Source organism: Elephas maximus, chromosome 20 (genome assembly GCF_024166365.1).
Source record: "Elephas maximus indicus isolate mEleMax1 chromosome 20, mEleMax1 primary haplotype, whole genome shotgun sequence".
Classification (NCBI taxonomy): domain Eukaryota; kingdom Metazoa; phylum Chordata; class Mammalia; order Proboscidea; family Elephantidae; genus Elephas; species Elephas maximus.
This window is the reverse complement of record NC_064838.1, coordinates 15932244-15959630: the sequence shown is the minus strand read 5'-3', so window position 1 is coordinate 15959630 and position 27387 is coordinate 15932244. Positions and strand designations below refer to the sequence as shown.

General features: G+C 37.5%; 1 protein-coding gene across 2 annotated transcripts; it reads left to right on the top strand.

Moving 5' to 3' along the window:
• On the top strand, positions 1 to 25407 carry UBA3 (ubiquitin like modifier activating enzyme 3). Of its 2 annotated transcripts, XM_049861941.1 has the most exons (18): positions 1 to 42; positions 230 to 271; positions 1847 to 1967; positions 3308 to 3388; positions 7526 to 7608; positions 10345 to 10425; positions 16728 to 16771; positions 17100 to 17164; positions 17437 to 17592; positions 18412 to 18514; positions 18673 to 18786; positions 22769 to 22822; positions 23368 to 23404; positions 23491 to 23572; positions 23879 to 23979; positions 24094 to 24157; positions 24249 to 24303; positions 24624 to 25406. In XM_049861941.1, the coding sequence occupies exons 1-18, from the start codon at positions 23 to 25 to the stop codon at positions 24710 to 24712; spliced, it is 1392 nt and encodes a 463-aa protein (XP_049717898.1). In that variant the 5' UTR covers positions 1 to 22; the 3' UTR covers positions 24713 to 25406. The 2 variants fall into 2 exon arrangements, with proteins under 2 accessions (XP_049717898.1, XP_049717899.1); XM_049861942.1 differs by lacking the exon at positions 230 to 271 and having other exon boundaries at positions 24624 to 25407.
• Positions 25408 to 27387: the final 1980 nt, after the last annotated feature.

Genomic DNA, 27387 nt, shown 5'->3' with positions numbered 1-27387 from the left:
ATGGGAAGAGGCGGAGAACAATATGGCGGATGGCGAGGAGCCGTAAGTACCGGGGCTCTGCAGGCGTGCCGGGCCGGGCTGGGTTGTGAGAGAGCTCGGCGGTGGGCGGCCACTGCCGCCACCGGGGGTCCCCCCCCTCCGCCCGCCCCGTCCCCTCGCCCCCCATCCGCTCGCGGCGCCCAATGTGTAGCGTGATGCTGACCCTTCTTTTATTCTCTCTTTCTTTTAGGGAGAAGAAAAGAAGGAGAATAGAGGAGCTGCTGGCTGAGAAGTTAGTGCTGCCGGGAGGCCGGGGTCCTCTTTGGGGACCCCCGCCTCCTCCACCCCAGGACTAGGGGACCAGCCGCAGCGGGCCCGGGGGGCTGGGAGGGGGGCACCCGGAGCGCGGGCCGCGCGGCCTCACCCCCGACCCCCGGCCCGCAGCCCCGGGGCCGGGCTCCCGGTCTCTGCGGGTCCTCGGGGCCGCCGGGTGCCTGCCCTGAAGCTCCTTCCCTCCATCCCAGATTGTCAGAGCCGCGACCCCGTGACAAGGGAGCCCGGTGTGCACACACACGAAGTAGACGCAGAGCCGTTCGGGGGCCTTTCATAAACATTGTTTACCAGTCACAAACTTTTTGTGAGAACTTTGTATATCAGATATTGCACCAGACACTTCAATTATTTTTGCAAAACCAAAAGGAGGGTGTTAACCCCAAGCAGCTTATTGTCCCTTTTTAACACACACACCCTATTTCTTATCTGATGCTGAGTTATGTGCAGGTGCAACAGATTTAAATAAAGCGTTTCCCAACCTAGCCAACGCCATGGAACAACCCCCGTCCCTACCTGCGAAGGGAAAGATACCCTTGCAGTGATGTGTACTAAGTCGTCTATGTGCATTATCTCTATCCCGATAATGACCTTAAGGAGCAGCTACAATCTACCCATGAAGTCCATGGATGTTAAATCTGCCCAAGGTCACAGTGCTATTAGTTGTGAAACCGATCCCAACTGTGACATCAAAACCCATGGTTTTTACCACGAGACAGCTTCTTGGTCCTTTTTTTTTTTAAAAGGAGCATAAGAAGATGTGCCAAATATATTTGAAGGTGAAAATTGTAGGGTTATAGGAAATTTGAAAATTAAAAGTAGTGAAAGCCAAACATGGAATCTTGCACCGAATAGAGAGCACATGTGTTTTGGTCCAGGAGTCCCACCTTGGTCGTACCTACTAAAAGGTTTCTAGGTGATAAAGCCTGGTATTGGTAACCTAAAATTTTTGTGTGTGTGTTTACTGGTAACAGAAACAACCTCACAATGTTGAGAAATCCTTTTTGAAAATTGAAACCTAGACTTCTTTCCGAGGAAAATATGTGAAAGTTCCTCTCATCAAAAATGATCTCTTTAATCACACCTTTCAGACATGGAACGGGCATATTAGTTGTATTAGATTTGAAGTATCACAATTTTGAAAGTATAGCAGTGTTTTTTTTCCTTGTAATTGCTATTCCTCCATTTAAGCCTGTTGAAGCAACAGTTTGGGGAAGTTTACAGTGACCTTTTATAAATACCAAATGTGGAGAAGTCCATTGGTCACTGATCAACCAATATCCCAAGTTTGATCTTGCGTTGCCTTAGGAACCCAGAGACATGTACAGTGATTTAGTTCACCAAACGTATGAAATAAAATGGAAGCAACGTGTAATTATTAACTTTAAATGAAAGCATAAACATAATCACATTGAATTATTTCCTTTTTATTTGAGCAGGTCTGGTGTTACCTTTTTATTTGGGGAGACCATAATAGGTGTAGGTGTGGCTTTTTCATACTGATCTCTGCAGCTGAAATTTACTGTGTTCTGTGCAGAATGGCTGTTGATGGTGGGTGTGGGGACACTGGAGACTGGGAAGGTCGCTGGAACCATGTAAAGAAGTTCCTCGAGCGATCTGGACCCTTCACACACCCTGATTTCGAACCGAGCACTGAAGTGAGAAACGTTTATTTTAAATAACTCCTCTAATAGTTTTGTGTTTCAAAAATAATAAAATGCTTCCTTTTTAATTTGCTCTTATAATAAAAATACTAATAAAGATGTATTGAGAAATTATCTTGAAATACTAAATTGGGTATTTTCAACTGATTTGTTTGAATTGCTAACATTTGAGTCATTATTCTTATATGTCTCATGCAGTATAAGTAGAAAATGAGTTTGAATTTAACGTTTAAGCTATACTTCATTTAAAATTCCAGTTTAAATAACTGCTGGGATACTCCCCTTCTGCACCTTTTGTAACCCTGCTATGAGAGATTAATTTTGACAGGAAGTGAGATGTACTTGTTTAAATTTTGAAATTTAGTTGGAATGACCATCTTTATGTAACCTTTAGTATAATTAATTGCACGTTAAAAAATGTTGTGAATGCTGTATGATAGAGGCATAGAATTTTGGACTGATAGTATCTTGACAAAGCAAATGCTCAGTTAAATGCATCCTGTTTTTTATTACAAGGTAAAAAAAAAAAAAAAATTCTTTATAATAAGCCTTGATGTCCTTTTGTGTGTATAAAGAGACATAATTTTTGAAGTGTAAATATTGTGCTCCAAAGTGCCAGCTCTTAGATTTGGCCTAGTGTCTCATTTAAATAACTTTTCTCTCCTTTAACCCTATTCTCTATTAATTCAGTATTGATGCTGCTATTCTTTAAATAACCTACCATATTTTCTTGTGCTTCTGAAAATATTTTTACCTGATAAGTAAGTAACTTCTGGTAAATGATTTTTTCAGGTTGTATTTCAGCTGATACACAATTTTCCTAAGAATTTTATCTATTTTTTTCTTCCTGTCATCTCATGCTTTATAAGTTTTACTCACTGTATTCAGTAGCAGCTTTTATTGTTCTTACTTTTTTTAAGAAACTTTTAAACATCTTGTGCAGTGCTTGATCTCTCTTTTTAACATTTTAAAACTTGAGGGAGTCAGTTAAATAACTGAATTTGATGCTTTTCACACTTTTTCAAAAATTAAAAAAAGACAACTAAATTAGGGGCAGTTTTTCTTGTTAGAGAACATAGAAATAGCCTTTTAATTTTATATAATGAAAGTCAGTTAAAAACATTAAAATTGAAACTGAAATCCTTAGGGTTTTAGAAGTTCTGGTTTTACATAGTTCATAAATTTAAAATATTTATTTAAGTGTGCCATCTCCTTTTTATTCTTAGTTGCATTTTTCATGGAAACATTGGAAACTGTTTTATGGCTGTTGCTTTATTGATGGTACTCATGGTTTTTATTACCCAGATTTTAATATGCCTTTCCATTCTTTACAGTCTCTCCAGTTTTTGTTAGATACATGTAAAGTGCTAGTCATTGGAGCTGGTGGCTTAGGATGTGAGCTCCTGAAAAATCTGGTAATATATATATATATATATATAAAATATGTATTTTTCTCCTTTCTGATGATGAAATGAAACCTTTCTTCTATAATACTAGGGAATTTCTTTATTGTGATTAATTGTTAACCTTTTCACCTGAGCCTTTGTTAATTAAGTTTAGCAGGTCAAGTTCCAGAAAGTCATTGAGATGATGTAACTTTGGAATATTTTAAACTCTGAACTTCTCAACCGTAATGTCATTGGCAGAATTCTTACTTCCATTTTCTTGTCTGCTTTTTACGAAACAAATTTTGTGCTTCTTGCAAAAACCCCCCAAAAAACCTAGTGCTGTCTAGTCAATTCCGACTCATAGCGACCCTATAGGACAGAGTAGAACTGCCCCATAGAGTTTCCAAGGAGCACCTGGCGGATTTGAACTGCTGAGCCTTTGGTTAGCAGCCATAGCACTTAACCACTACACCACCAGGGTTTCCGCTTCTTGCAAAGTGCTCATTAATTTCAGCCAAGAAGATAAGAAAACTGGTAATTCATATTTTAGCATGTAGTTTTAGAAAAATTTATTATGTCTTTTGTTTCTCAAAATAACCCAGTTAGGTAGGTAGGGCGTTGTCCCATTTTATATAGAGGGAGGTGCTGCAGGGATATTTAATGATTTGTCCAATTTTTTCTGGATTATAGTAATTTACTTGGAGTCTAACCCAGGTCATCAATTCTTAGCCACGTGTTCTTTTTCACTGTATTATACAACCATCCAGTACGCATGATAAAATCTAACTAATTTTTGTTGATGTTATGGTAGTTGACCCGTAAGTTTGGGAAAGCTAAACTCCTCCGTTCCCCCCTCTGTCCCTCTCTCCTTACTTCTCTCCCTCCCTTTCTCTCCCCTTGTCTTCCTCCCTTCCCTCTCTTTCCTCCTTTCTCTTCCCTTCCCTTCCCTTCTGAATTTATATCTCATATCATTTTAAGAAGGGTACTGTTTAGTAAAGCTCATTCCATATATTGGTTCGAAATCTGTAATTTGTGATGTGATTAATTGGTTTTATTGAGTTCTGATAACCACAAAATAGCTTTTACAAGTTTTTATTACTTGATTTAAAAAAATAGGAAGGTGAATTGGTTTAGAGCTGTTTGTTTGCCGGGCTTCTCAGCGGTGTGTAGAAAAGTGGAAATGAGGCAGGTAACAGCCAGATGAAGGGCGTAAAAGTCACCCAAGGGGCTAGAGTGTAAATGTAAATGCAGCCACATTAATTTTCCTAGGAAACAAGGATATCACTCCTAGGGAAAATGCAAAAACTTAAGTGCCACTGTGCTTAGTGCCTGTGCTGCGTTCTGTGAAGATTGTAGGTCATCACAGTTGATGTCCTCAGTGGATTTGAAGTTTTACTGGGGAGACAAGTCTCATATAAAACAAATAACATATGTTTGATATACTCTGTGATGGGGTGCCAAAATGACTGCCTTCTCAGACATAAATACTCTTTGTGTCTGGAGAGTCCTGGAGGGGAAGGGTTTGTGGACGTTGGTTTTTGATAGGCGCTATATATATGTACACATTGCCTAATGTTTAGTTATTTCCACTTTGAAGTTGTTATTTGCGGATGTGATATATACTAATTTGAAATGTAAAATTATTATAGGTTAGACCTGGGTATTAGTCATCAAGCAGCTTCCGGAGTGGCCCTTTTATTTATTTATTGCATTATGATCTTTTTTACAAAAGAAGGAAACGAGCTTTTGATTTTACCAGTTGTTACTTTGCTCACAAGAAATGTACATGGGTTAGTTTGTTTATTGATTGTAAGTTCCAAAGGCTCATTCTAAAAAAAAAAAGAATAAACCTGCTGCCATCAAGTCAATTCTGACTCATAGTCACCCTATGGGACAGAGTAGAACTGCCCCATAGAGTTTCCAAGGGAGCGCCTGGTGGATTTGAACTGCCAACATCTTGGTTAGCAGCTGTAGCACTTAACCACTACGCCACCAGGATTTCCAAAAAAAAAAAAAAAAGAATGTGACATAAATATTGATTGAACAAATGTTATTTAGCTTCCTCCTTCTCTTCCCAGTATGCCAGACAACATTTTAGATGCTAAAGATACAGCCTTGAACAGTATAGACAGGTGTCTGTGCTTGTGGAGCTTGTATTTTAGAGAAAGGAAAAAAAGACAAGTAAAATATATGTCAGATGGTAATAAATGATGTAGAGAAAGGAAGGGTGGAGGATAGGTAGCCTGGTGGGAAGGGAGGAGGAAATGGTTTACAAAAAGGTGATATTTTAACAAAGAGGTAAGTGAGCCATACAGATATCTGGCGGAAGAACAATCTAGGTAGAGGGAACAGCAGGTGCAAAAGCTGTGAGCATGCTTGATATGTTTGAGGATAGCCAGGGTGAGGGGAGGATTTTTGGCAAGGATGTCAGAGAAGTCATGGGAGATGGGGGTGGGGTGCATGGGAGGTGGCCACAAAGGGCTTTGAAGGCTGCTCTGATAACACTGGCCTTCACTCTGATTCAGGAAGTCATTGGAAGGATTTAAGCAGATGGGTAACATGATCTGACTTATAACCTGTATCATTGTGGCTGATGTATTGAGAATGGACTAAAGGAAGATCAAGGGAGGAAGCAGGGAGACCAGTTAGAAGGCTTTTGGCAAGAGATAATAGTGACTTGGAACAGGATGATAGCATTGGAGGTTTTGAGAAGCAGGCAGATTATGGATATATTTTGAAGATGGAGTCAATAGGATTTGCTAATGGATTGGTTGTGGAATATGAGAGAAAGAGAGCAGTCAAGGATGACACAGCAAGGTTTTTGCTCTGAACAGTTGGTGGGATGGAGTTGTTTACTGAAATGAGGAGGACTGTGGGAAAAGAACAGGTTTGGTAGAGGTGGCGGAGGTGGTGAAGGAAGATGATCAGGAGTTTGGTTTTGGAAACTGTTAAGTTTGAGGTGCCCATTGGGTGGTGCTTTGTGTTACAAGATCATCTGAGATCACTAAGAGCCCTTAAGAGTAGAAAACAGAGGTAGAGGACTAAAGTTGCACAGGGCCACTTTAAGTTTTGGCCAGTAAAATAGGAAGAAAACTCCTGAGTGTGGTGAATTAGAAACCAAAAAAAAAGAAAGTGTTAAAATTCTCATGAACGTGATGATTGAGTGAAGAAACTTTTGAGGAGGAGGAAGTGATCCACCTGCCAAATACCTCAGAAGGGTAAAGTCAGATAGACTGAGAATTGGTCATTGGATTTAGGAAGATGGAGGTCATTGGTGACCTCCATAGGGGCAGTTGTGGTAGAGTCGTGGGGTGAAAACTTGTTTGGAGTAGGCTCTAGAGAGAAATTTGAGAAAGCAAGTATGAACAACTCTTTGGGGAATCTCTTCCTGTGGGGGAGGGGTGACAGAAAAATGGGGAGATTACTGACAAGTGACTAAATTTGATCACTTAAGTAACCAAACAGACAAATTGACCAAAGACCAAAAAACCATAATTAATTTTTGAAGCTTATTTTTGAGTCTATATTGTCAAGTCGTTTGCTTCTGTCTGAGTGGTAAATTTTAGCCGTGGTCATACTGTTAGAATGCTTGACGTTATCATTGAGACCCAGCATTTCATTGCTTTTCTATAGCTGTTTGTATTCCTTGCTCTTGACTCCATACTTTTGAGACATTCCTTTTACCTGTGCGGTGTACATATGTGTGTCTATATTTATAAATATTTATATCTCCTAATAGTTACTATTTCTGAATTGATGCTTAGTGTTATGGAAACTAAGCCAAAGCTTGTAGGAGTTGCTGTTTAACTATATTCTGAAAAAAAAAAAAAAAAAAAGCAAGTACAGTTAAAGTAACCATCATCAGCAGTAAACAATTAACTTTACAAATCCGTTTATGGAATTATAAAACAACTTTAATCTGTAGAAACTTTGGGTTGTTCTCTATTTGGTTTTAGACTATTTAAAATGGAATTTTATACATTTTTTAACCATTATAAGAACCCTGAATTTTATATACCTTGTAAGATTATTTGAAACTGTTGAATAAGATGATGTAGAATTTGTTACTGAGAATTTGTAGTTTTAGTACTACATTGAAAACAAATCTTAAATGCTCAAATATAAGGAAACCTGTCTTTAATTAGATTGTTTTTGTTTCCACAGGCATTATCTGGTTTTAGACAGATTCATGTAATAGACATGGACACTATAGATGTTTCCAATCTAAATAGGCAGTTTTTGTTTAGGTAAGTGTCAATATCTTAGTTTATTTTAATTCTGATTATCATTTGAACTTAAGTACATTGCAGTTTAATAATTTTCTCAAGTTATTAAGATAATACTGATTTTATTGAAAACAAAAACAAAAACAAAAATAACCATCCCATTCCCTATTTTAAGGTTAAATTTTACAAGACAATTTTGGGCATTCTGAGAAATGTAGTTTTATAAGCAAATTTTTTTTTTTAAGAAATCTCCTCCAAAGAGAATTTGGGATATTATCAGGGTGATTATGGCCTGAAGACACCAAGTGAGCTCTTTTCCTCCTGTTGATTTCAGAAGAGAACATTAGCTGAAAGATCAGGCCCTAGTGAGATACCTTAGCGGGTAGATTAGAATGATGACTGTGGGGCAATGAAGTTATGAAAGAATTTGGGCTTTTTATAGAAGAAGAAAGAAAATGGAGAGTTAAGGAGAAAAAAACTCAGGACCAGTTGAAATGGAACAAACAGGGATATTTATCTTAGCAATGTGTGAAATACAGATAGCATCTAGGGCTGGTTTGGTAGAAATGACTTAAAAAACTAGAAGTAAATTATAAATGTGGATCTGAGGAAAGACTCATTAGGGAATTCTAGCACATAGCATTTAGTTTTAAGTGGCTTAGATAAGGGTGTATTTTAGTCAAAGGATATAGATATGGAGAGAGAGATGAACTTTTTTTCTTTCTCTGTTGACTAGGGTACTGATAAAAGTACTCAAATCATCCTGGGTATGCAGGATATAGTCGGGCTAGCAGAAAAGGAAAAGATAGCATTACATTTTTGGATAGACAAAACCTCTGCTTTTATTTTTGTGGAAGGATGGGTTAAATTAAATCACGTTAATGAAGAACTGCAAGTGCAGAGTGAACTTCATGTTTAAGTTTTATTTTTGTATTTTATTAAAACTAGTAATTTCTCTTCTTTATAGAAAAGTTTGTGGGCCCTTTTGGGTCTGACAAATTTTTAGTGCATGAATACTCCATAAAAGAGATCACCGAATTAATTGGTTATTGATAATAGGCCATGCCCTTTAACTGAGCTGAGTTTGTAGCTAACTTAGTGTTGATTATAATAATAGGTAACTTCTATTGACTGCTTATGGTTTACCAGGCACTTTTGGAGCCTTTTACCTATATTACTCCATTTAATCTTCAGAACAACATTAAGAGTAGGTTCTTGTTTATAAGATCAAGTAATTCGGCAATGTGCACCACAAAGATGATAATGTGGGAAAGGCCATTTGATTCAAGTTAACAGTTTTGGGCGGAAAGGTCTCTGATCCCCCAATACTGGAATGGTGAGTTAGCTAAACACACCGTAGAAACCATCCAGGAGTTCTTGTGTTTGGAATCTACTGTGAGAGCACGTACAATCTAAAAGTTAAAAGAATCTTGGAAGCCTTCCACTCTTTCCCTTTTAATACCTAGAGCTCTCTGTGCCCAGAGAAGGTGAATGCCATATTAGAAATCAAGTTCCCTGACTTATAGCAGGGCCTTATTGTAAATTAAGACAAAGTCAGAATAAAACTCTATTAAGATAAAAGTTTTGAATCAAAAGATCACCTTGCTTTATTGGAGAAAAACAGAATTAAACTCTTAAAGTCTTTTTCTTTGAAACTCTAGTTTTAAATAAAATATAATTTCTAGTAAGCGCATTTGATTTGTTATTTTCATTTATTTTTGAAGTGTTTACTTGTGCTAGATATGAAGGAATACAAAGAGAATGAGAATATGGTGACCTTCAGGTGTTCACAGTCCCAGTGGGTGTGATAGATACGCGTGTAACAAAAACGTGGCGAAAAGTGGTGATGAACCGTTAGCTATGGATACATGAAGGAGTGATTTATTTCTGTGACGACAGTAAGGAAAATATTAGTAAAGAAAATACTCTTTGTACAGAGATTGGGAGAAGAAGTTCATGTCGTCACATCTGTGGTTTTTATCTTGGAATGATCTTTTGAGGCCTTATATTTTTTAGCTTTTTGAAAATATTGTAACATTTACCACTTTAGATAATGTCCTTGGGATTATTCTTTCTTGAAAAACATAGTTGTTGGGGCTTCTCCAGGGACACAGAATGTAGTGTTTAATCTACAGGGCAGTTTCTACTCTGCCCTATAAGGTCGCTATGAGTCGGAATCGACTCGATGGTACTGGGGTTTTTGGGAATCAGCGCATATGGGAAGAAAGGGATAAATGAAGATTCTTGCGTTCCCAGAACGAACCTCATGTGTATTCCAACCAAGATCTGCGTAGTAACACCTTGATGTGCTGAGCTTTAGTGAGGGCGATAGGAAACGCATGTGTCTGTATAAAGTGCCCAGAAGATCTTTTACGTTTACTTTGAATTGGGGTGGTTTTTTACTCGGGGATATGCCACGGTGAGAAGTGGCTAGGAGGAATGCTGTCATTCGCTATGCTTTATTTGAGGAAAAAGAGGGAACACCGTTCATATTTTCAGTTAAGGAATACTTAATTAGACTTTATCATGTTGATGTTGTGAATTTGAAACATCAGCAAGGGTGAATATTCAGGGTTGACTGAATAATTATTCATCAAAATTTATTACCGATATGAAAATAGACTGAGGTAAAACTATTCCTTCTAAACATCCTGTGAATAAACTCACTGTGGATTTATTTTTATGCTTGAAAGTAAATTATCTGGATCATCTAGATCTATAATATGAATGACAATTTAAATATAATTTTTCTTGTAGGCCTAAAGATGTTGGAAGACCTAAAGCCGAAGTTGCTGCAGAATTTCTAAATGACAGAATTCCTAATTGCAATGTAGTTCCGTATCCTTTGGACAGAAAAGTTGCTTAATTTTTTAAAAAACTTTTAAAATTTTTTATTTTTTATAAAATAGGTGATTAGTAGAAAATATAGATAAAAAATTTCTACTACTGAGAGAACTGCTGATAACATTTTGCTCTATATCCTTGCAGTCTTTTCCTTATGCCTATATAAATATTTTTTTTTTGCCCTGATTTTGAAATTAAGCGTATTTAGCCTATGCCATTGTCTACTTTTATTTTGAATTATTGCCCTTAATTTCAGTATCAATTATAAATCTCCTCTACTAAACTGTAAGTTCCTAGGCTGGATCCAATTGATCTTCAAGTTCCCCTACAGTAGCAGACAGACTAGACAGTCGATGTATCATTTATCAAAATGAAATGTATGTCAGAGTAAATTTTTTGTAAGAAATATGCTTTTAAAAAAAGAGTATTACTCACACATTTTTAAATCTGGGGAACTTTTGGTATTTTATAGAAATCCAGGAGATGAGATTTCTATGTAAAAATCCCAAGGAATCTACAAAAAAACTCCTAGAACTAATGAGTTCAGCAAAGCTACAGGATGCAAGACAACAAAATTAATTGTATTTCTGTGAACTATCAATGAACTTCTAGATACCAGAATTACAATGACAAGAATACAGTGTCATTTACAATCACTAAAACAGACACAAAAAAGAAATCCTTAAGTGTAAATCTAACAAAACACGTACAGGATTTGTATGCTTAAAATTACAAAATGCTGATGAAGAGAATTAAAGAAGATATAAGTAACTGAAGAGATACTCCATGTTCATGGATTGGAAAGCTTGAACATAGTAAAGATGTCACTTCTTAAATACCTATACAGGTTTGACACAATTCCTGTCTAAATCCCAACAAGATCTTTTATATAGACAAGATTCTAAAATTTATATGGAAAAAAATTTCTATGGAAAGGCAAAGGACTACCTAGAACAGTTCTGAAAAAGAAGACCAAAGTAGGAGGAATCATTCTAACCAATTTCAAGACTTATTATATGGTTAATCAAGATTGTGTAGTATTGGCAGAGGAATAGACACAGATCAATGGGACAGAATGCTGAATCCAGAAATATCCCCAACACAAATATGGCCAATTTTTGACAGAATTGCATGTTATGGATTGAATCGTGTACCCCCAAGATGTGTCTCAACTTGGCTAGGCCTTGATTCCCAGTGTTGTGTGATTGTCCACCGTTTTGTCAGCTGATGTGATTTTCCTGTGTGTTGTAAATCCTATCTCTGTGATGTTAATGAGGTGGGGTTAGAGGTAGTTATGTTAATGAGGCAGGACTAAATCTACAAGAGTAGGTTGTGTTTTAAGTCAATCTCTTTCAAGATACAAAAGAAGTCAGGAGAGAGACATGGGGACCTCATACCACCAAGAAACAAGAGCTGGGAGAATAGTGTGTCCTTTGGACCCAGGGTCCCTGTGCTGAGAAGCTCTTGACTGGGGAAGATTAATGACAAAGACCTCCCCCCAGAGCTGACAGAGACAGAAACCTGTCCCCTGGAGCTGGCACCCTGAGTTCGGACTTCTTGCCTCCTAGACTGAGAGAATAAATTTCTCATTGTTAAAGTCATCCACTTGTGGTATTTCTGTCATGGCAATACTAGATAACTGAGACAGTGCAAAGGCACGTCAGTGGAGGAAGGACCAAAACCAAACCCACTGCCATCGAGTTGAGTCCAACTCATAGCAACCCTATAGGGCAGAGTAGAACTGCCCCATAGGGTTTCCAAGAAGCGCCTGGCAGATTCGAACTGCTGACCTTTTGGTTAGCAGCCGTAGCACTTAACCACTACACTACCAGGGTTTATGGAGGAAGGGCAGTCACTTCAAAAAAACGTTGTTGGAGCAATGGGATATCCATAGGGCAAAAAATGAACCTCAACGTGACTCACACCGTATACAAAATTAACTCAAAATGAACCATAGTTTTAAATATAAAACGTAAAACTATGAAACTTTTAGAAGGTAACAGGAAATTTTCGGTACCTGAAAATATATATATATATATATATTTTTATGACTTTGTAAAGAGTCTTTGTTAGGTGCTGTCAAGTCAGTTCCGACTCTTAGCGGCCCGATGAACAATGGAACGTAACACTGCCCAATCCTGGGCCATCATAGATGTTGCTGTGTTTGAGCCCGCTGTTGCAGCCGCTGTGTCAGTCCATCTCATTGAGGTTCATCTTTTTTGCTGACCCTCCACTTTACCAAGCAGGACGTCCTCTTCCAGGGATTGGTGCCTCGTGATAGAATGTCCAAAGGACATGAGATGAAGACTTGCCATCCTTGCTTCTTAAGGAACACTCTGGCTATACCTCTTCTAAGAAAGACTTGGTGGTTCTTCCGGCAGTTCATGGTATATTCAGTATTCTTCGCCAGCACCATACTTTAAAGGCATCAGTTCTTCTTTGGTCTTCCTTATTCATTGTCCAGCTTTCGCATGCATGTGAGGAATTGAAAATACCATGGCTCGGATTGGGCATGCCTTAGTCCTCAAAGTGACATCTTTGCTTTTGAACATTTGAAAGAGGTCTTTTGCGACAGATACTCCCAATGCAGCAAGTCGTTTGATTTCTCGATTGCTGCTTCCATGGGCATTGATTGTAGATCCAGATGAAGTGAAATCCTTGACAACTTCAATTTTTTCTCTATCGTGGTGTCACTTATTGGTCCAGTTGTGAGGATTTTAGTTTTCCTTATGTTGAGGCGTAATCCATACTGAAGGCTGTGGTCTTTGATCTTCATCAGTAAGTGCTTCAAGTCTTATTTGCTTTCAGTAAGCAAGGTTGTGTCATCTGCTTATTGCAGCTTGTTAATGAGTCTTCCTCCGATCCTGATGCCTCGTTCTTCATGTAGTCCAGCTTCTCGGATTATTTGCTCAGCATACAGACTGAATAAGTATGGTGAGAGGATACAACCCTGATGGACACCTTTCCTGATTTTAAGCCACACAGTATTCCCTTATTGTGTTCGAATGACTGCCTCTTAGTCTATGTACAGAGTCCTTAGACCACGTCAAAAGCGTGATCCATAAAAGAAAGTTGATAAATTTGGACGTCATCAAAATTAAAAATTTTGCTCTGTGAAAGAGCCACTTAAGGTTAAAAAGATAAGCTATAGGCTGGCAAAAAATATGTGTAAATCATATATCTGACAAAGGATTCACTTAGAATATGTAAAGACATTTCAAAACTCAGCAATAAAAAAAAAATCCATTAAAAAAAATGGCAAAAGACACGAAGAGATATTTCACCAAAGGGGATGCAAAAAAAAAAAAAGCACATGAGAAAATGTTAAACATTACTAGCCATTACAGAAATGCAAATTAAGAAACTGCCACAAATCTTTTAGAATACCTAAAATAAAAAAATAGTAACAATATCAAATGCTGGTGAGGATATGGGAATACCAGGTCACTCATACATTGGTGCTAGGAATGTAAAAAAGGTATAACCACTCTGGGAGATAGTTTGGCAGTTTCTTAAAAGACAAAACATGTGCTTAATATAATCCTTGAATTGTACTCCTGGTCATTTATCCCAGAGAAATGAGAAGTCTGCACAAAAACCTGTACATACTTGTTCGTAGCACCTTTGTTTATAATAGCCAAAAACTGCAAACAACTGAAATGTCCCTCCATGCGTTGTTAAAGGGTGGTACATATCCATACGATGGAATACTACTCAGTAATGAAAACTAACAAAATAACCACAACTTGGATGAATCTCAAGGGCATTATGCCAAGTGAAAATGCCAATCTCAAAAGGTCACATAGTGTATTTTCAATTTATATACATTTGTAGACATGATACAGTTAGAGAGCTGGTGAACAATGATTGGTGGGGGTGGGGATGGGGGAGTGAATGTAAAGGGACAGCAGGAAAGCCTTTGTGGTGATGACAGCTCTATATCTCGGCGGTGGCTACACATTTTTAAACGACGTAGAACTGTACACACACTGTACCAATGTCCAATTCCTGGTTTTGATATTATACTATAATTATATAGGGTGTAACCATCGGGGGAAACTGCATAAAGGGTACATAGGACCTCGCTGTACTATCTTTGTAACTTCCTATGAATCAATAATTATTTCAGAATAAAAATTAAAAAAAAAAATAAAAAGCAAATACCTCTACAGGGAGAAAAAAAATGAGTATTCATGATCTGTCTGTATATTTAGATTCACAGTTTTATAGAAATCTGGAAGATGGGATTTTTGGTTTGATTCCTCATTCTCCGCCCCTCACTCCCCCCCGCCTTTCGTCTAATACTTGGCTGTGGTTCTTATTTATTGTACTTTAGATGAAGGTTTACAGAACAAACTGGTTTCTCGTTAAACAGTACACATTTTTTTTTTTTTTTTTTTTTTATGACACTGGTTAACAGCCCCACAACATGTCAACACTCTCCCTTTTCAACCTTAGGTTCCCAATTACCAGGTTTCCTGTCCCCTCCTGCCCTCCAGTCCTTGCTCCAGGGCTGGTGTGCCCCTTTAGTCTAGTTTTGCTTTTTGAGCCTGCACGATCTTTGGCTGAAGGGTGAACCTGAGGAGTGACTTCATTACTAAGCTGATAGGGTGTCCGGGAACAATACTCTCAGTTTCTACAGTCTCTGTCAGGCCAGGAAGTCTGGTCTTTTGAGTTAGAATTTTGTTCTACATTTTTCTCCAGCTCTGTCCGGAACCCTCTATTGTTATCCCTGTCAGAGCAGTCAGTGGTTATAGCCAGGCACCATCTATTTGTACTCGACTCAGTCTGGTGGACGCCATGGTAGGTGTGGTCCATTAGTCCTTTGGACTAATCTTTCCCTTGTATCTTTGGTTTTCTTCATTCTTCCTTGTTCCAGAAAGGGTGAGACTGGTGAAGTATCGTAGATGGCCACTCACAGGCTTTTAAGACCCCAAATGCTACTCACCACAGTAGAATGTAGAACATTTTCTTTATTAACTATGTTATGCCAATCGAGCTAGATATTCTCTGAGACCATGGTCCCCACAATCCCGAGTCTAGCATTTGGCCCCTTGGGAAGTTTGGATATATCTATGGAGCTTCCATGACCTTGCCTTGTACAAGTTGTGCTGGCTTCCCCAGTATTGTGTATCGTCTTACTCTTCACCAAAGTTATGTGGTTGTTTTCTTGACCTTACTGTTCCTGTAGGGTTTCCTTGAGTCAGAATCAACTTGACGGCAATGGGTTCTAGTTGTGGCATACGAATTTATATTTCACAGTTTTATTTCTAGACATTTAAAAATCAGGGCAAGCATATAATATATTGGTCCCCTTTTCTCCACTTTGCTTTTTAAAAAAGATAGACTGCTTATCAGAATTTTACAGAAGCAGTGTAACTTCCATTAAAAATGTTGAAGAAAATGTTTTTGTAATTTTGTGTTGTTACAACAATAAGTGCTATGGTTGCTTCAGGAGTCCTGGTGGCACAAGGGTTAAGCGTTTGGCTGCTAACCTAAAGGTCAGCAGTTCGATCCCACCAGCCACTCCGTGGGAAGAAAGACCTATCTGCTCCCTTAAAGATTACAATTTAGTATGGGGGAGTTCTGCTGTATCCTGTAGGGCCACTGAGAGCTGGAATCACTGGACAGCACCTAACAATGATGACTGCCTTGCGCTTTCAGCCAGTTTTTACTTGGAGCTCCCTTATGCAGCCTCCAGGCACATGAAAATTGCTGTCAGGGTTTGGTCCAGTAAAGAGAGACTTCGAAGCTGAGAAGGATAAGGAAGGAAGAATTCATACCCATCCTCCAAACAACAACAGATCATTAACAACGAAAAAGGCTATTGAAATCATCCGTATTTTTTAAAAATTAGCTTTGCAGTAACTTTTCAAATCACTTAGCTAAATAGGAACCGTAATGTGTTTGTTTCCTTCATTAAACAAATGTTTATTGCATATCTGCTTAGCACCGATGGTTGAAGAGACATTTTGCCTTTGCAGGACTTAATGACTTTATGTAAAAGTGACTAAAGCAAAGCGGAGCGTGTATCTCCTAAAAGAGACATAAATGTAATGATACAGGGGCTCAGGGGTAGGAAACTACACAAGTGGTTGGGATAGAAGGAAAGTTAGGAAAGGGGTTTTATCAAGAAGTAGGCTTGTGCTAATTTTCTCACATTCTGTGAATTCCACCGCTTTGACTATTGATGACGTTACTTGTTTTAAGTGTACGTTTATAGCTCCTTATGGAATTGTTAAATTCATTTTAGAAATTAAAATCTTCAACAGCTTAGTTCCTTTACTTGCATTCAGACATTTCAACAAGATTCAAGATTTTAATGACACTTTCTATCGACGTAAGTTGCCCTTTTGAAATGAAATTCCCACTAAATTCTTGCTAATTTTTAGTTATAGGTTTTTACCACAGATTGTTAGCTATTCCAGGCTGTTTCTTCAGTTGCTTTCATCTCTTTCAGTGTTGGCTTTCCAGTTAGGTTGCTGACTGACGGAAAAGAGAATGCACTGTTTTAATTCTTAGGGTTAGGTGCGTTTTCTGGGAACTGTGTATGTGTGTGTATTTTAATAAAAAGTGAGTTTTTGTCCTGACCCTTAGAAAGTATAAATTATTTTATGCAACTGTATTTTTTCTTTAGTCTACAAAATTTTTTTTTTTTTTTGTCATAGAATTTCATATTATTGTGTGTGGACTGGACTCCATCATTGCCAGAAGATGGATAAACGGCATGCTGGTAAAGACTCTTATGTTGTTATGTTTCTTTGAAGTTGTTGCTATTACTCTTGACCCACTGAAAGTTAGAATTGCATGTCATGTTTTTTAGAAATTAGAGTTAACTTTGAATTTATTGCCAGTCGTTGATTTTCAGTGAGGACATAAGTTGATAATATCATAATCCTTTGATTTTGATAATTAGTCCTCAGTGGCAAGATCTACGTGTAGAATTATTGAGAGCATGCTTCTTTGAAATCTTATCCTTTTAAACCCTTTATATCATTTTCATAGATATCTCTTCTAAATTATGAAGATGGTGTATTAGATCCAAGCTCCATTGTCCCTTTGATAGATGGGGGGACTGAAGGTTTTAAAGGAAATGCCAGAGTGATTCTGCCTGGAATGACTGCTTGTATTGAGTGCACACTGGAACTCTATCCACCTCAGGTAATCAGGGAAGGTCCTGCATTGGTTATGAGTCAGAATCAACTTGTTGGCAATGGGTTTTTTTTTTTTTGGTTTAGAACCAGAATAGAATTAGGCTTGAATTGTTAAGTCTAATCAGTACTTAGGATTTTTAATTAGGATTTCAGCTAGGTATAACTGTATTTTTAATGTCATGGTAAGAAGAAGATAAAAGATGAAATTCTGCCCTATTTGGGGAAAGATAAGAACTAAATATCATAATTCAGATACTATTCTGTTTTCAGAATTCATTTATATTAAGTTTTTATTTGGGAGTAGGGCTAAGGGGAATTGTAAAGCCATGTTGGAATAGAGCTGTAATCTATCTTCTTTTATTTCCCTTACTTGTTTCCGGGAAATAAAGATACCAGGTATGAGAGGGATCTTACCAAAGATGGGGCTCGGTGATCTACATACCCACTTAAAGGATAGTTGAAATTTCGAGTTACAAATATAAACAATTTTATGAGTATTTACTTGGAATTGATTTAACTGATTTTGTTTTTATACCTTCGGATTCAAATTTAGGTAAACATAATACCGTGCTCATTTTTAAGAATCTGCTGTTCAGTTTTGTTTTCATGGTCTAATCGCTTAAATGTGTGTACCTTGTAAATTCATATGGCTGCTGCAGATTAATCTTATACGTGTGACTAGTAATATAAAATGTTTTTTTATATATAAGTGGAAGGCTAAGTTGGATTAAAAGAAACTGTTAACCAACTAGATAATAAATAGAAGCTGCATTTTAAAATGATGTATCATTTAGAGTTACTGACGAGGCAGACGGTGTGGTTTCAGGTTAATTTTCCCATGTGCACCATTGCGTCTATGCCCAGGCTACCAGAACACTGTATTGAGTACGTAAGAGTATTGCAGTGGCCTAAGGAGCAGCCTTTTGGAGGTAATAAACCGAATTTAATCTATAGTTACGTAAAATATGTATTTGTCATTGTTATTCATTTGAATAATTACATTAAAAAAACAAATTACTTCATTATTATATATATATTCCTGCCTCCCTCTCGTTGTTTTTCTTTCTTTTTTTTTTTTTTTAAACAGAAGGGGTTCCACTAGATGGAGATGACCCTGATCATATTCAGTGGATTTTCCAGAAATCCCTGGAGAGAGCGTCACAGTATAACATTAGGGGTGTTACGTACAGACTCACTCAGGGTAAGTGAGGGAGTTGCCATGAATTAAGATCTTCAGAGTATTGTTTTTTAAGGGGTGGGTATACTTTGGGGGGAGAATTGATAAGTGACTTTAGATAGTACCATGCATTTGAAGCTTAGTAACCGTAGCATGGAAGTATAGTTTGCAGGTGCCCCAAAGTAGGAGGGAACTGAGTTTAGCAGAATCCGTACTAGTTAGCTAGGAGAAATTTTATAAAATCATTGAATCTTATTTACTCAGGTTTGAAATAGGCCCCAAGTCATCCAAGTCAAACCATCTACTTTATTTTTCACTGAAGAGGAATTTTATTACCTCTTAAGGCAATCTATTCACTTTTGGATAGACTGTTAGACAATTATTGTATATATTGAGCAGAGACCTCCATCTTTAATTTGGCCTGAGTGCTATGTAATAGCTAATTCCCCTTTCAAGTAATAGTCCATAACATACTGAGGACTTTGAACTTCCCTTAGTTCCATTAATCCTTTGTCACACTGCATGGTTTTAAGTCCCTATCCTGTTGTTTTTCTCTAACCATTATTATAGGTAATTCCAGTTATTCCTATTTCTCTTGGCTATATTATCCTTGGAAACCCTTGTGGTCGCCAAGAGTCGGAAATGACTCGATGGCACTAGTTTTTTTTTTTTATATTATCCAGGCTAGACTGCAGCATTCTAGGGTTGGTCTTATTCTGGATGATAGACTTCTAATGATTGATGCAGTCTTAAAGAAGAGCAGGGATTTTTGTTTGTGTACGTTGATGATACATGTTTGGTTCTTTGAAACAAAGAATCTGGAAGTTTTCTCCACATACACAGTTGCTGAGCCACATCTCCCCATTACAGATTTGGCAGTTTGTTGTTTGTTTTTTATACTCTGGTATAGGTCCTTACAAATTTCTTCTTAAACTCAAGATGCTGTTCTTTATTTATATATTTTTATATATGTTTTATACATATATATATACACGTATGTTTTATACTTGGCAGTTTATCTTCTGTTCTTTCCCATTTAATTTCACCTGTTGATTTGATAATCAAATCCTTTATCTCTTTTCTAAATACTTGATTAAAATATGTAACAAAACTGAACTATCTGACAGTAGACATCTGAATCATACCTCTGCGGGCCCTTTTAGGTTTATCATATTCTGTTTATCAGATGACCTTCTTGAGTACTTCATTTTTTTTTTCTTCTGTGTTGTTATGAAAGGCCTTTGCAGGTGCTCAACTGAAGCCTAGATAGACTATCTTTCACATTCCTTGAGTTGCCAACTAGTGACAGTTACTAAATGAGGCTAGTCCAGCATGACTTGTCTGAGTGAACAGCCATGATAATGTCCACTAGTAGTGGTGATCACTGCTTCCTAGTCCAAGTGATTATATTCATCCTTTCTAGAATTTTGCCCAAAGTCATTACCAAATTCATCAGAAAGAGCTTTGTTTTCTTTTTGAAAACCTGCTGTTTCTCTTCTGTGGTTCTTTCCTCGTATTTACTGATGTTTTAGTGATGTCACTGGAAATTCCACTCATACACACTCCTTGTTGCTCCCTATACTGACCTGTTTTGTGTTCCTTGGAGACACTGAGTTTATCCCCATCTTGGAGCTTTAGCACCTGCCGGTCCCTATGCCTAGAATGTTCTTTCCTCTGACCTCCTGAAGACTGGCTCTTATCTCGCAGCTATCAGCTTAAACAGTTTTCCTGATCATCCAGTCTAAAATGACTTCTCAGCCATTCACTAGTTAACCTCTTTTTTTCTTTTCGCATTTACAGTTCCTCCAGTGCTAAAGTAGCTTTAGTTTTCTATGCAAAGAATATTTCACATATACACTCTAAGGTATTCCTGCCCTGGGGCCTTTCCCTTGCTGTTTGGTCTGTAAAGATACTCTCCTCCTCCCCTCCTCAAATGATTGCAAGGTGGCTTTTTTTCATAGTTTAGATTTCTGTTTAATGTCATCTCCCCAAGATGGCCTTTCCTGACCACCCTGTCTAATGTACCGCCCCCCACAGTCATCACTCTAAAATTTTCTTCAGTATCTAAAATTTTCCTGCGAACTTGTGGATTTTCTCCCCAACCAGGATGAAAGCTCTATAAGAGCAGATACTTTCCTCACGCATTTGTAGAACGGTGTTTAGCATATAGTAGACTTTGCCAGTTGTTTGGATTGACAGATGAATTCAGTTTGTCCTCATCAGGAACTGTGAACTCTTTTCAATATGTAGTCTCATTCCTTCTCCATAACCTTATTCCTTCTCCATAACCTTATTCCTTCTCCATAACCTTTATTAGGGCTTGGTGTGTACTTTTCAGCCTGGTGATCAAAGGCCTTGACAGGGAGGGAGTACAGAAGCCAAATTAGAAGTGAAGTGGCCCTCTCCTCTTTGTGATCATTTTCTTTGTTCTCAGTATACTAAGAAGTCTCCTTTCCTGTCCGGTCCAGCTTTGGAGGGAGGAGTGGTCTTTATCACTTTGGCAGTGCTGTGATTGGGTGATGTCTCTAACACTCACTGTTTGTGACTACCTTTTCTTCCTTTCGGGACATTTTGCATATCTGGTTCTAGCTTCCAGTTAGCCATCATGAATAGCTCCGCTCTGTTTCCTCTTTTCTGAGACTACACATAATCATATGGTCAGAATCAACTTTGTAAAAAAACTTCCCAACCTTCTTAACCATCTTCTTTGGTGTTTTCTGAGATTATCTGCCTTTTTGCTGAAGTGTTTGCAACCTGCCTACCTGCAGTGTTGGGAACACATCTTCCAGTGCTCCCTCACACACTCCAAGATAATGTAGCTACTTTTCTCTGAAGTTTTTGTCTTCTAAAATGAATAATTTAAACATAGTTATAAAATGAAAATATTTATTTTGTACTTAAAAAATTGTTTAACATGAGGTTTTATTCATCCCTAATATGTGAATATCGGTGTGAAACAAGTGGGGTAGAATCAGAGAACTGTTTCACATTCTGCGTGGTCCAGGTTGTAGAGTAAAACAAAGGCGATAAGGGGCAGGTTTTCATTTTTTTGAAAATTTTTGAGAATTGAGTGGCAGAAAATATTATTTTGTTTTCTGCATACTTTACTCAAACTTTACTGAGTATAAAACTCAAAAAAAAAAAAGTTTGTTGGCCATAGAGTCGGTTGCAACTCAGCGACCCTATAGGACAGAGTAGAACTGCCCAGTAGAGTTTCCAAGGAGCACCTGGCGGATTCGAACTGCAGTCCCTTTGGTTAGCAGCCATAGCACTCAGCCACTAAGCCGCCAGGGTTTCCCTACTGAGTATAGTATAGTATAATGTACGGTTAAGAATATGTACTTTGGGACATACCTGGGTTCAAATACCATCCCAAAATTTACTAGCCATATAACTGGGTAAGTTACTCAACTTCTTTTAATCTCATTTTCCTTGTCTTTAAACTCAAGGTAATAAGTAATATCTTTTTTAATTTCCACACTGTGCCTGGAATTTACACTGTGCCTGGAATACAACACCCTAATTGTTCACTATTATTATTATGGTATTGTTTCACCTTTATATAAAAGTCAGTTGAGAGAGTTTACTTTTCTTTGCTTCTCTTCCTTAAGATTCTGAACATGCTACAAAATGATGGGACTGTGAGAGAAGACTGTTTCATGGTTAAACTTGTTTGCTTTCTGACTCGAAAACCTGAAAAAAATCAAGGTTATGATAATGATATTTAATAATTATATCATCTGTGTTAAAATAGGAGCCCTGGTAGCACGGTGGCTAAGAGCTTGGCTGCCAACCAAAAGGTCGGGTTCAAACCCACCAGCTGCTCTGTGGAGGAAGCTGTGGCAACCTGCCTCCGTAACGGTTATAGCCTTGGCGTCCCTACGTGGTGTCCTACTCTGTCCTGTAGGGTCACCGCGAGTTGGAATTGACTCAACGGCAATAGGGTATGTTAAAATACCTATTATTTTTTTAAAGAAATGACCATGTTTTAATTAATGTTTTCCAGGGGTTGTAAAACGAATCATTCCTGCAGTAGCATCCACAAATGCAGTTATTGCAGGTGAGGAAGAAGGACCGGCACTTAATTTTATTTATTTTTTTCCTTTTGTTTTCAGTTCTGTTTCTTGACACTAATTTGGCTTTTCTGCAGCTGCTTTATCTCAGAAAACTGTTGTTTTAGTGATTTGATATCTTCTTGGGTGGTTGGTATAATTAAGTTGAACAAGCTATGGGACCTTGTATATTTTTTGTCTTAAATTATGCCATGGATATGGCGCTTCGCAGCAGGGACTACTTGAGTGCCTTTTTTTTTAGTCAGTGTAGCGAATTCCTCAGTAATCTGATGAAATGGAAGAAAAACATGTAATATTACTAGATCAGTTGATTATACAAAATATAAAGTCTGTTAGTTCCTCAGGTTTTTAAATGTATACATGTACAAACATATACATATTTTAATAAGAGCCATGAGGGTAGATAAACAAATGTTGTTTTTAAAGATAGTTCACATTTTCCTGTTCTAATTGATAAGTTAGTTTACAACTGCTGGTTTTAAGTATATAACCCTCATTGAGTTAAAGTACTTTTGTTTTCTCCTCTCTTCAGCTGTGTGTGCCACTGAGGTTTTTAAAATAGCAACAAGGTAATGGATTTCATTTTTAATACTGTTTGGGAATCCACGTTTTGAACTGACTCAGTCATATAAAGTTGAACATTTTTTCGTTGCAGTGCATACATTCCCCTTAATAATTACTTGGTATTCAATGACGTGGATGGGCTGTACACATACACATTTGAAGCAGAGAGAAAGGTTAGTACTAATGAACAAATTTTGATCATGCATACTTTGATGTTTAAATATTAAGTACTGGTTGGAAATTGCCCACACCCTAAGAACCTGAACTACTTACTATGTATCTTTTGGAATATAGCATGAAAATAAAATAACTATGTAGCAAAATGATTTAGGAAAAATAGTATGAAAACAGATCTTCAAGCATAAGAAACTGTTCATAGGAAATACGTGTGATTATAAAACAATTTGAGTTTCATAATCTTCCAAGAGATTACTACTGGTGCATGTGCCATTGTGATGTGTTGTGTTTCACACATGTAGGAAAACTGCCCGGCTTGTAGCCAGCTTCCTCAAAACATCCAGTTTTCTCCATCGGCTAAACTGCAGGAGGTTTTGGATTATTTAACCAATAGTGCTTCTCTGTAAGTGTTCTGGAGTTTGGTTACATTGAAAAAATCATTTTTGTGATCTTAATACTTTAAAAACTAGAATAAAAAAAAAAATGATTCTTGATACTTCTTTCTCATTATATTTAGGCAAATGAAATCTCCAGCAATCACAGCCACATTAGAGGGAAAAAATAGAACACTTTACTTACAGGTGATAATGTTGAATTTTTATTTTTTTCCAGGAAATCAGATGAAAAGCCTAATTTCACTTTAACCTGCTTAAAAATAATTTTGTTTTCTAGTCAGTGACCTCTATTGAAGAACGAACAAGGCCAAATCTCTCCAAGACATTGAAAGGTATTTTAAATAAATGTATTTACCAGTAGTTTTCTCCTTTTTGGGGGATGGGGGTGAGGCGGGAGTGAAAGTAATACATGCTCCTTCTAGATGCTTTGCCCTTACTAATGCCTTTAAATGATGATATGATCATAATTACTTACATATTTAGACACAATAATAGCATTTAGTTGCTCTTTTGAATCTCTAAGAAATCAAATACATCATGTTGACTAAAGACCCACTGGATTTTTATGTTTATCTAAACTCTGTGGTGTGTATGTGTGTATTCTTTTTGTTGAGACTTTCGCTTGGGTTAATTATACTTTTTCCATTTGTAGAACTGGGACTCATTGATGGGCAAGAACTGGCAGTTGCTGATGTCACCACACCACAGACTGTACTATTTAAACTTCATTTTACTTCTTAAGGAAAATAAACCTGCACATAATAGAAAAGTCATGCAAATATTATCCTTTGTGGATGCTAGGAAATTTCATGTCATTTTAGTGTTGGTGGAATTTGACTTTTTTTTTATATAATGAACTGCTCTTTTTTAAACGTCATGACTTTCCCTTGAAGACAGAATTTGGGGGTTGGTACCTGCATTTTCATGAACAATATGAGAAACGGTGCGGGATAGAGAGATGATGTGCAAATACATGGCTGCTCTTAGAGGAGAGGGAACACCAGCTTGTGACTGAATTTTGTTTGTTACGGTCAAAGATCGCATTCCTCAGCTTTCAGTTGAGCACCCACGTAGACAAAACATGCCCCGTTAGAGAAAATAAAGAAATTAAGTTTGAAATAACGTTCAACATTACCACCTATTTGACATTCAGAGCATATTGAACATAGGATATTTCTTGCTTGATTTAATATTCATTTAATTGTGGCTGTCCAAATGAATATAAATTATTATAAAGGGTTATCTTGTCCGTAATAACTTGTAAATGGTGTACTAGCTGAGTACCTGTGCATGGAAATGGGGATATTTTCATGTATTTATCTATAGTGCCATTGAGGCCAATATGCACAATACGAAAGCCAAGATATTTAAAAGAATTTAATGTTTAAGCAGTTATCACTGATGCTTTTGCACTATTTATTAATAAAATGACATATTGTCTACTTTTTTCACTGAAATTTGTAAAATTATATTAAGTAGTTCCATAGTAATGTAGAAATAATTTTTAAATGTGTAACAGAATTGCCAACAAATTTTTTTTTATTGTCTCTAAATACTTCTGTTAGTGATTTCTGCACTGAAGATCTATTGATTTAGTTTAACTTGTGCTACCAATAATGTTAATGAAATAGCATAATAATATATTTTTTTATTATGATCTTTCAAAATGCTTTTTCTCCCTTAAAGGACTAAGGCTTAAAGCAAAGCTAAGCAAGTACTAAAAATGGATTCTAGTATCTTAATAGGGGAACGTGTAGTACCTGTTAGTACTCTTTGTTCTTGACATAGAGGCAATTTTTTTTTTTTTTTAGTTGTTTTAATTTAAGAACTTTGTGATTACCTGTCACTGGGTTTTCATTTATTATTTGTTCTAGCTCCATATTTGACAAATAATTTAATTTTATTAGTAAACATACAGGATAAATGTATATGCTTTACTTAAAAAGCTATAGATTCAGCTTAAATTTCTGAAAGTTAGGGAGCTACTATTAACCCCTCCTGAATACAGGTGGTATATAATAATTCTTAAAGTAGCCTTTTGAGAAAGTGACAGTACCTACATTTGAGAGCTGAATAGTTCTGGGTCATTTACCCAAAGCTGTACAATAAGGGATTCTTGGAATAGGGGTTCCAGCCCTTATGTGCCCCAAACCTTTTCCCCAGACTACTTGAGCTGTTTGAGAGTATCAGAGCTATTTAGTACTACTTGTGTACCCACTGCCGTGAAGTCGATTCCGACTGATAGCAACCCTATAAGACAGAGTAGAACTGCCCCATAGAGTTTCCAAGGAGCACCTGGTGGATGTGAACGGCTCATCTTTTGGTTAGCAGCTGTAGCTCTCAACCACTCTGCCACCAGGGTTTCCACTACTTGTGTAGATTACTAAATAGTAAGTTTTGACATGCAAATATTTATTGACGTTAGATAAAATGATTGGAAAACAGTCATAACTCTCAAGAATAGGGTTTTAATCTGCATTTTTTTTTTTTTTTTTAAGGAACAGAAAATTCCTTTATGGCATAGTGCCTTGTAGTGGGGTAAAAAACTGAAAATGTCTATGGGGCACAGGCAGGTAAAGCAAGGGAGTGTGTAATACGACCACGTGGATATCCAATTTTTGAAAAAGAAGCTGTAAACCTGGATTTTTGCATGAAATCTGGCTTTTGAATAGTGGTAGAATTTTATATTTAACATAGTGGGTGGGGGAAGGGGGGGGATAAACCAAACAGCTGTCCACCGAACAGGAAAGCCAGAAATGTAAGATTTCTTCATGTGGCCAACTGTTTGCTACAATAATGCACAAAGAAAAAGTTGCATTTTAAGTAATAGGTACCATGCACATTAATAGGGCAAGTTTTAGTGCTGTGGGTGTCGATTGTGAGATGAAATTTGCGCCTTCAGCACCACGTATTCCAGTGTTTGGAGACAGCGTCTATGTGTGTTCTTGTATCGACCCATTACTCAGATGCTTGTTGCGGAAGACGGCTCTTTATTTCCGTACGATGGGCTGAGGCAAGTCTTTTATACGATCTTGAGTCTTTTCACGCAAACTCAAACCAGGTGCCTCCCGAAGGCCAAGTTCACACAGAGCTTATTAAATATTTAAGACAAAGGGCTAAGAGTAAGGGCACTGTGACACCTAAGCTTCCTTGATTTTTTTTTCCAATTACTGCTGGCAGGGCTCTGGCTCATAGCACGTAAGGGAAGGGGCCCACAGAAAGCTCTCTCATTCCCCTCGAGGGTTCGCCTCTGCTGGTGGCCACAGTTTTGCCCTTGGGTGATTGCCCGTTCCGCGTCCGGAATCTGTACTCGGCCGGAACCATTGTTCCGCGTTCCTCGGTAACTAAGAGCAACTCGGGGCCTCCGGATGTGACGTCCACGTTCTTTCCCCCGTTCTTCCGGCTCTCGACGGAAC

Excerpts from the sequence above, each read along its gene's own strand:
- UBA3 (XM_049861941.1), top strand. The coding sequence starts at position 23 with ATGGCGGATGGCGAGGAGCC. Across the intron at positions 7,609-10,344 it reads AATAGGCAGTTTTTGTTTAG|GCCTAAAGATGTTGGAAGAC; the intron begins GTAAGTGTCAAT and ends TTTTTCTTGTAG. Across the intron at positions 10,426-16,727 it reads CCTAATTGCAATGTAGTTCC|ACATTTCAACAAGATTCAAG; the intron begins GTATCCTTTGGA and ends ACTTGCATTCAG.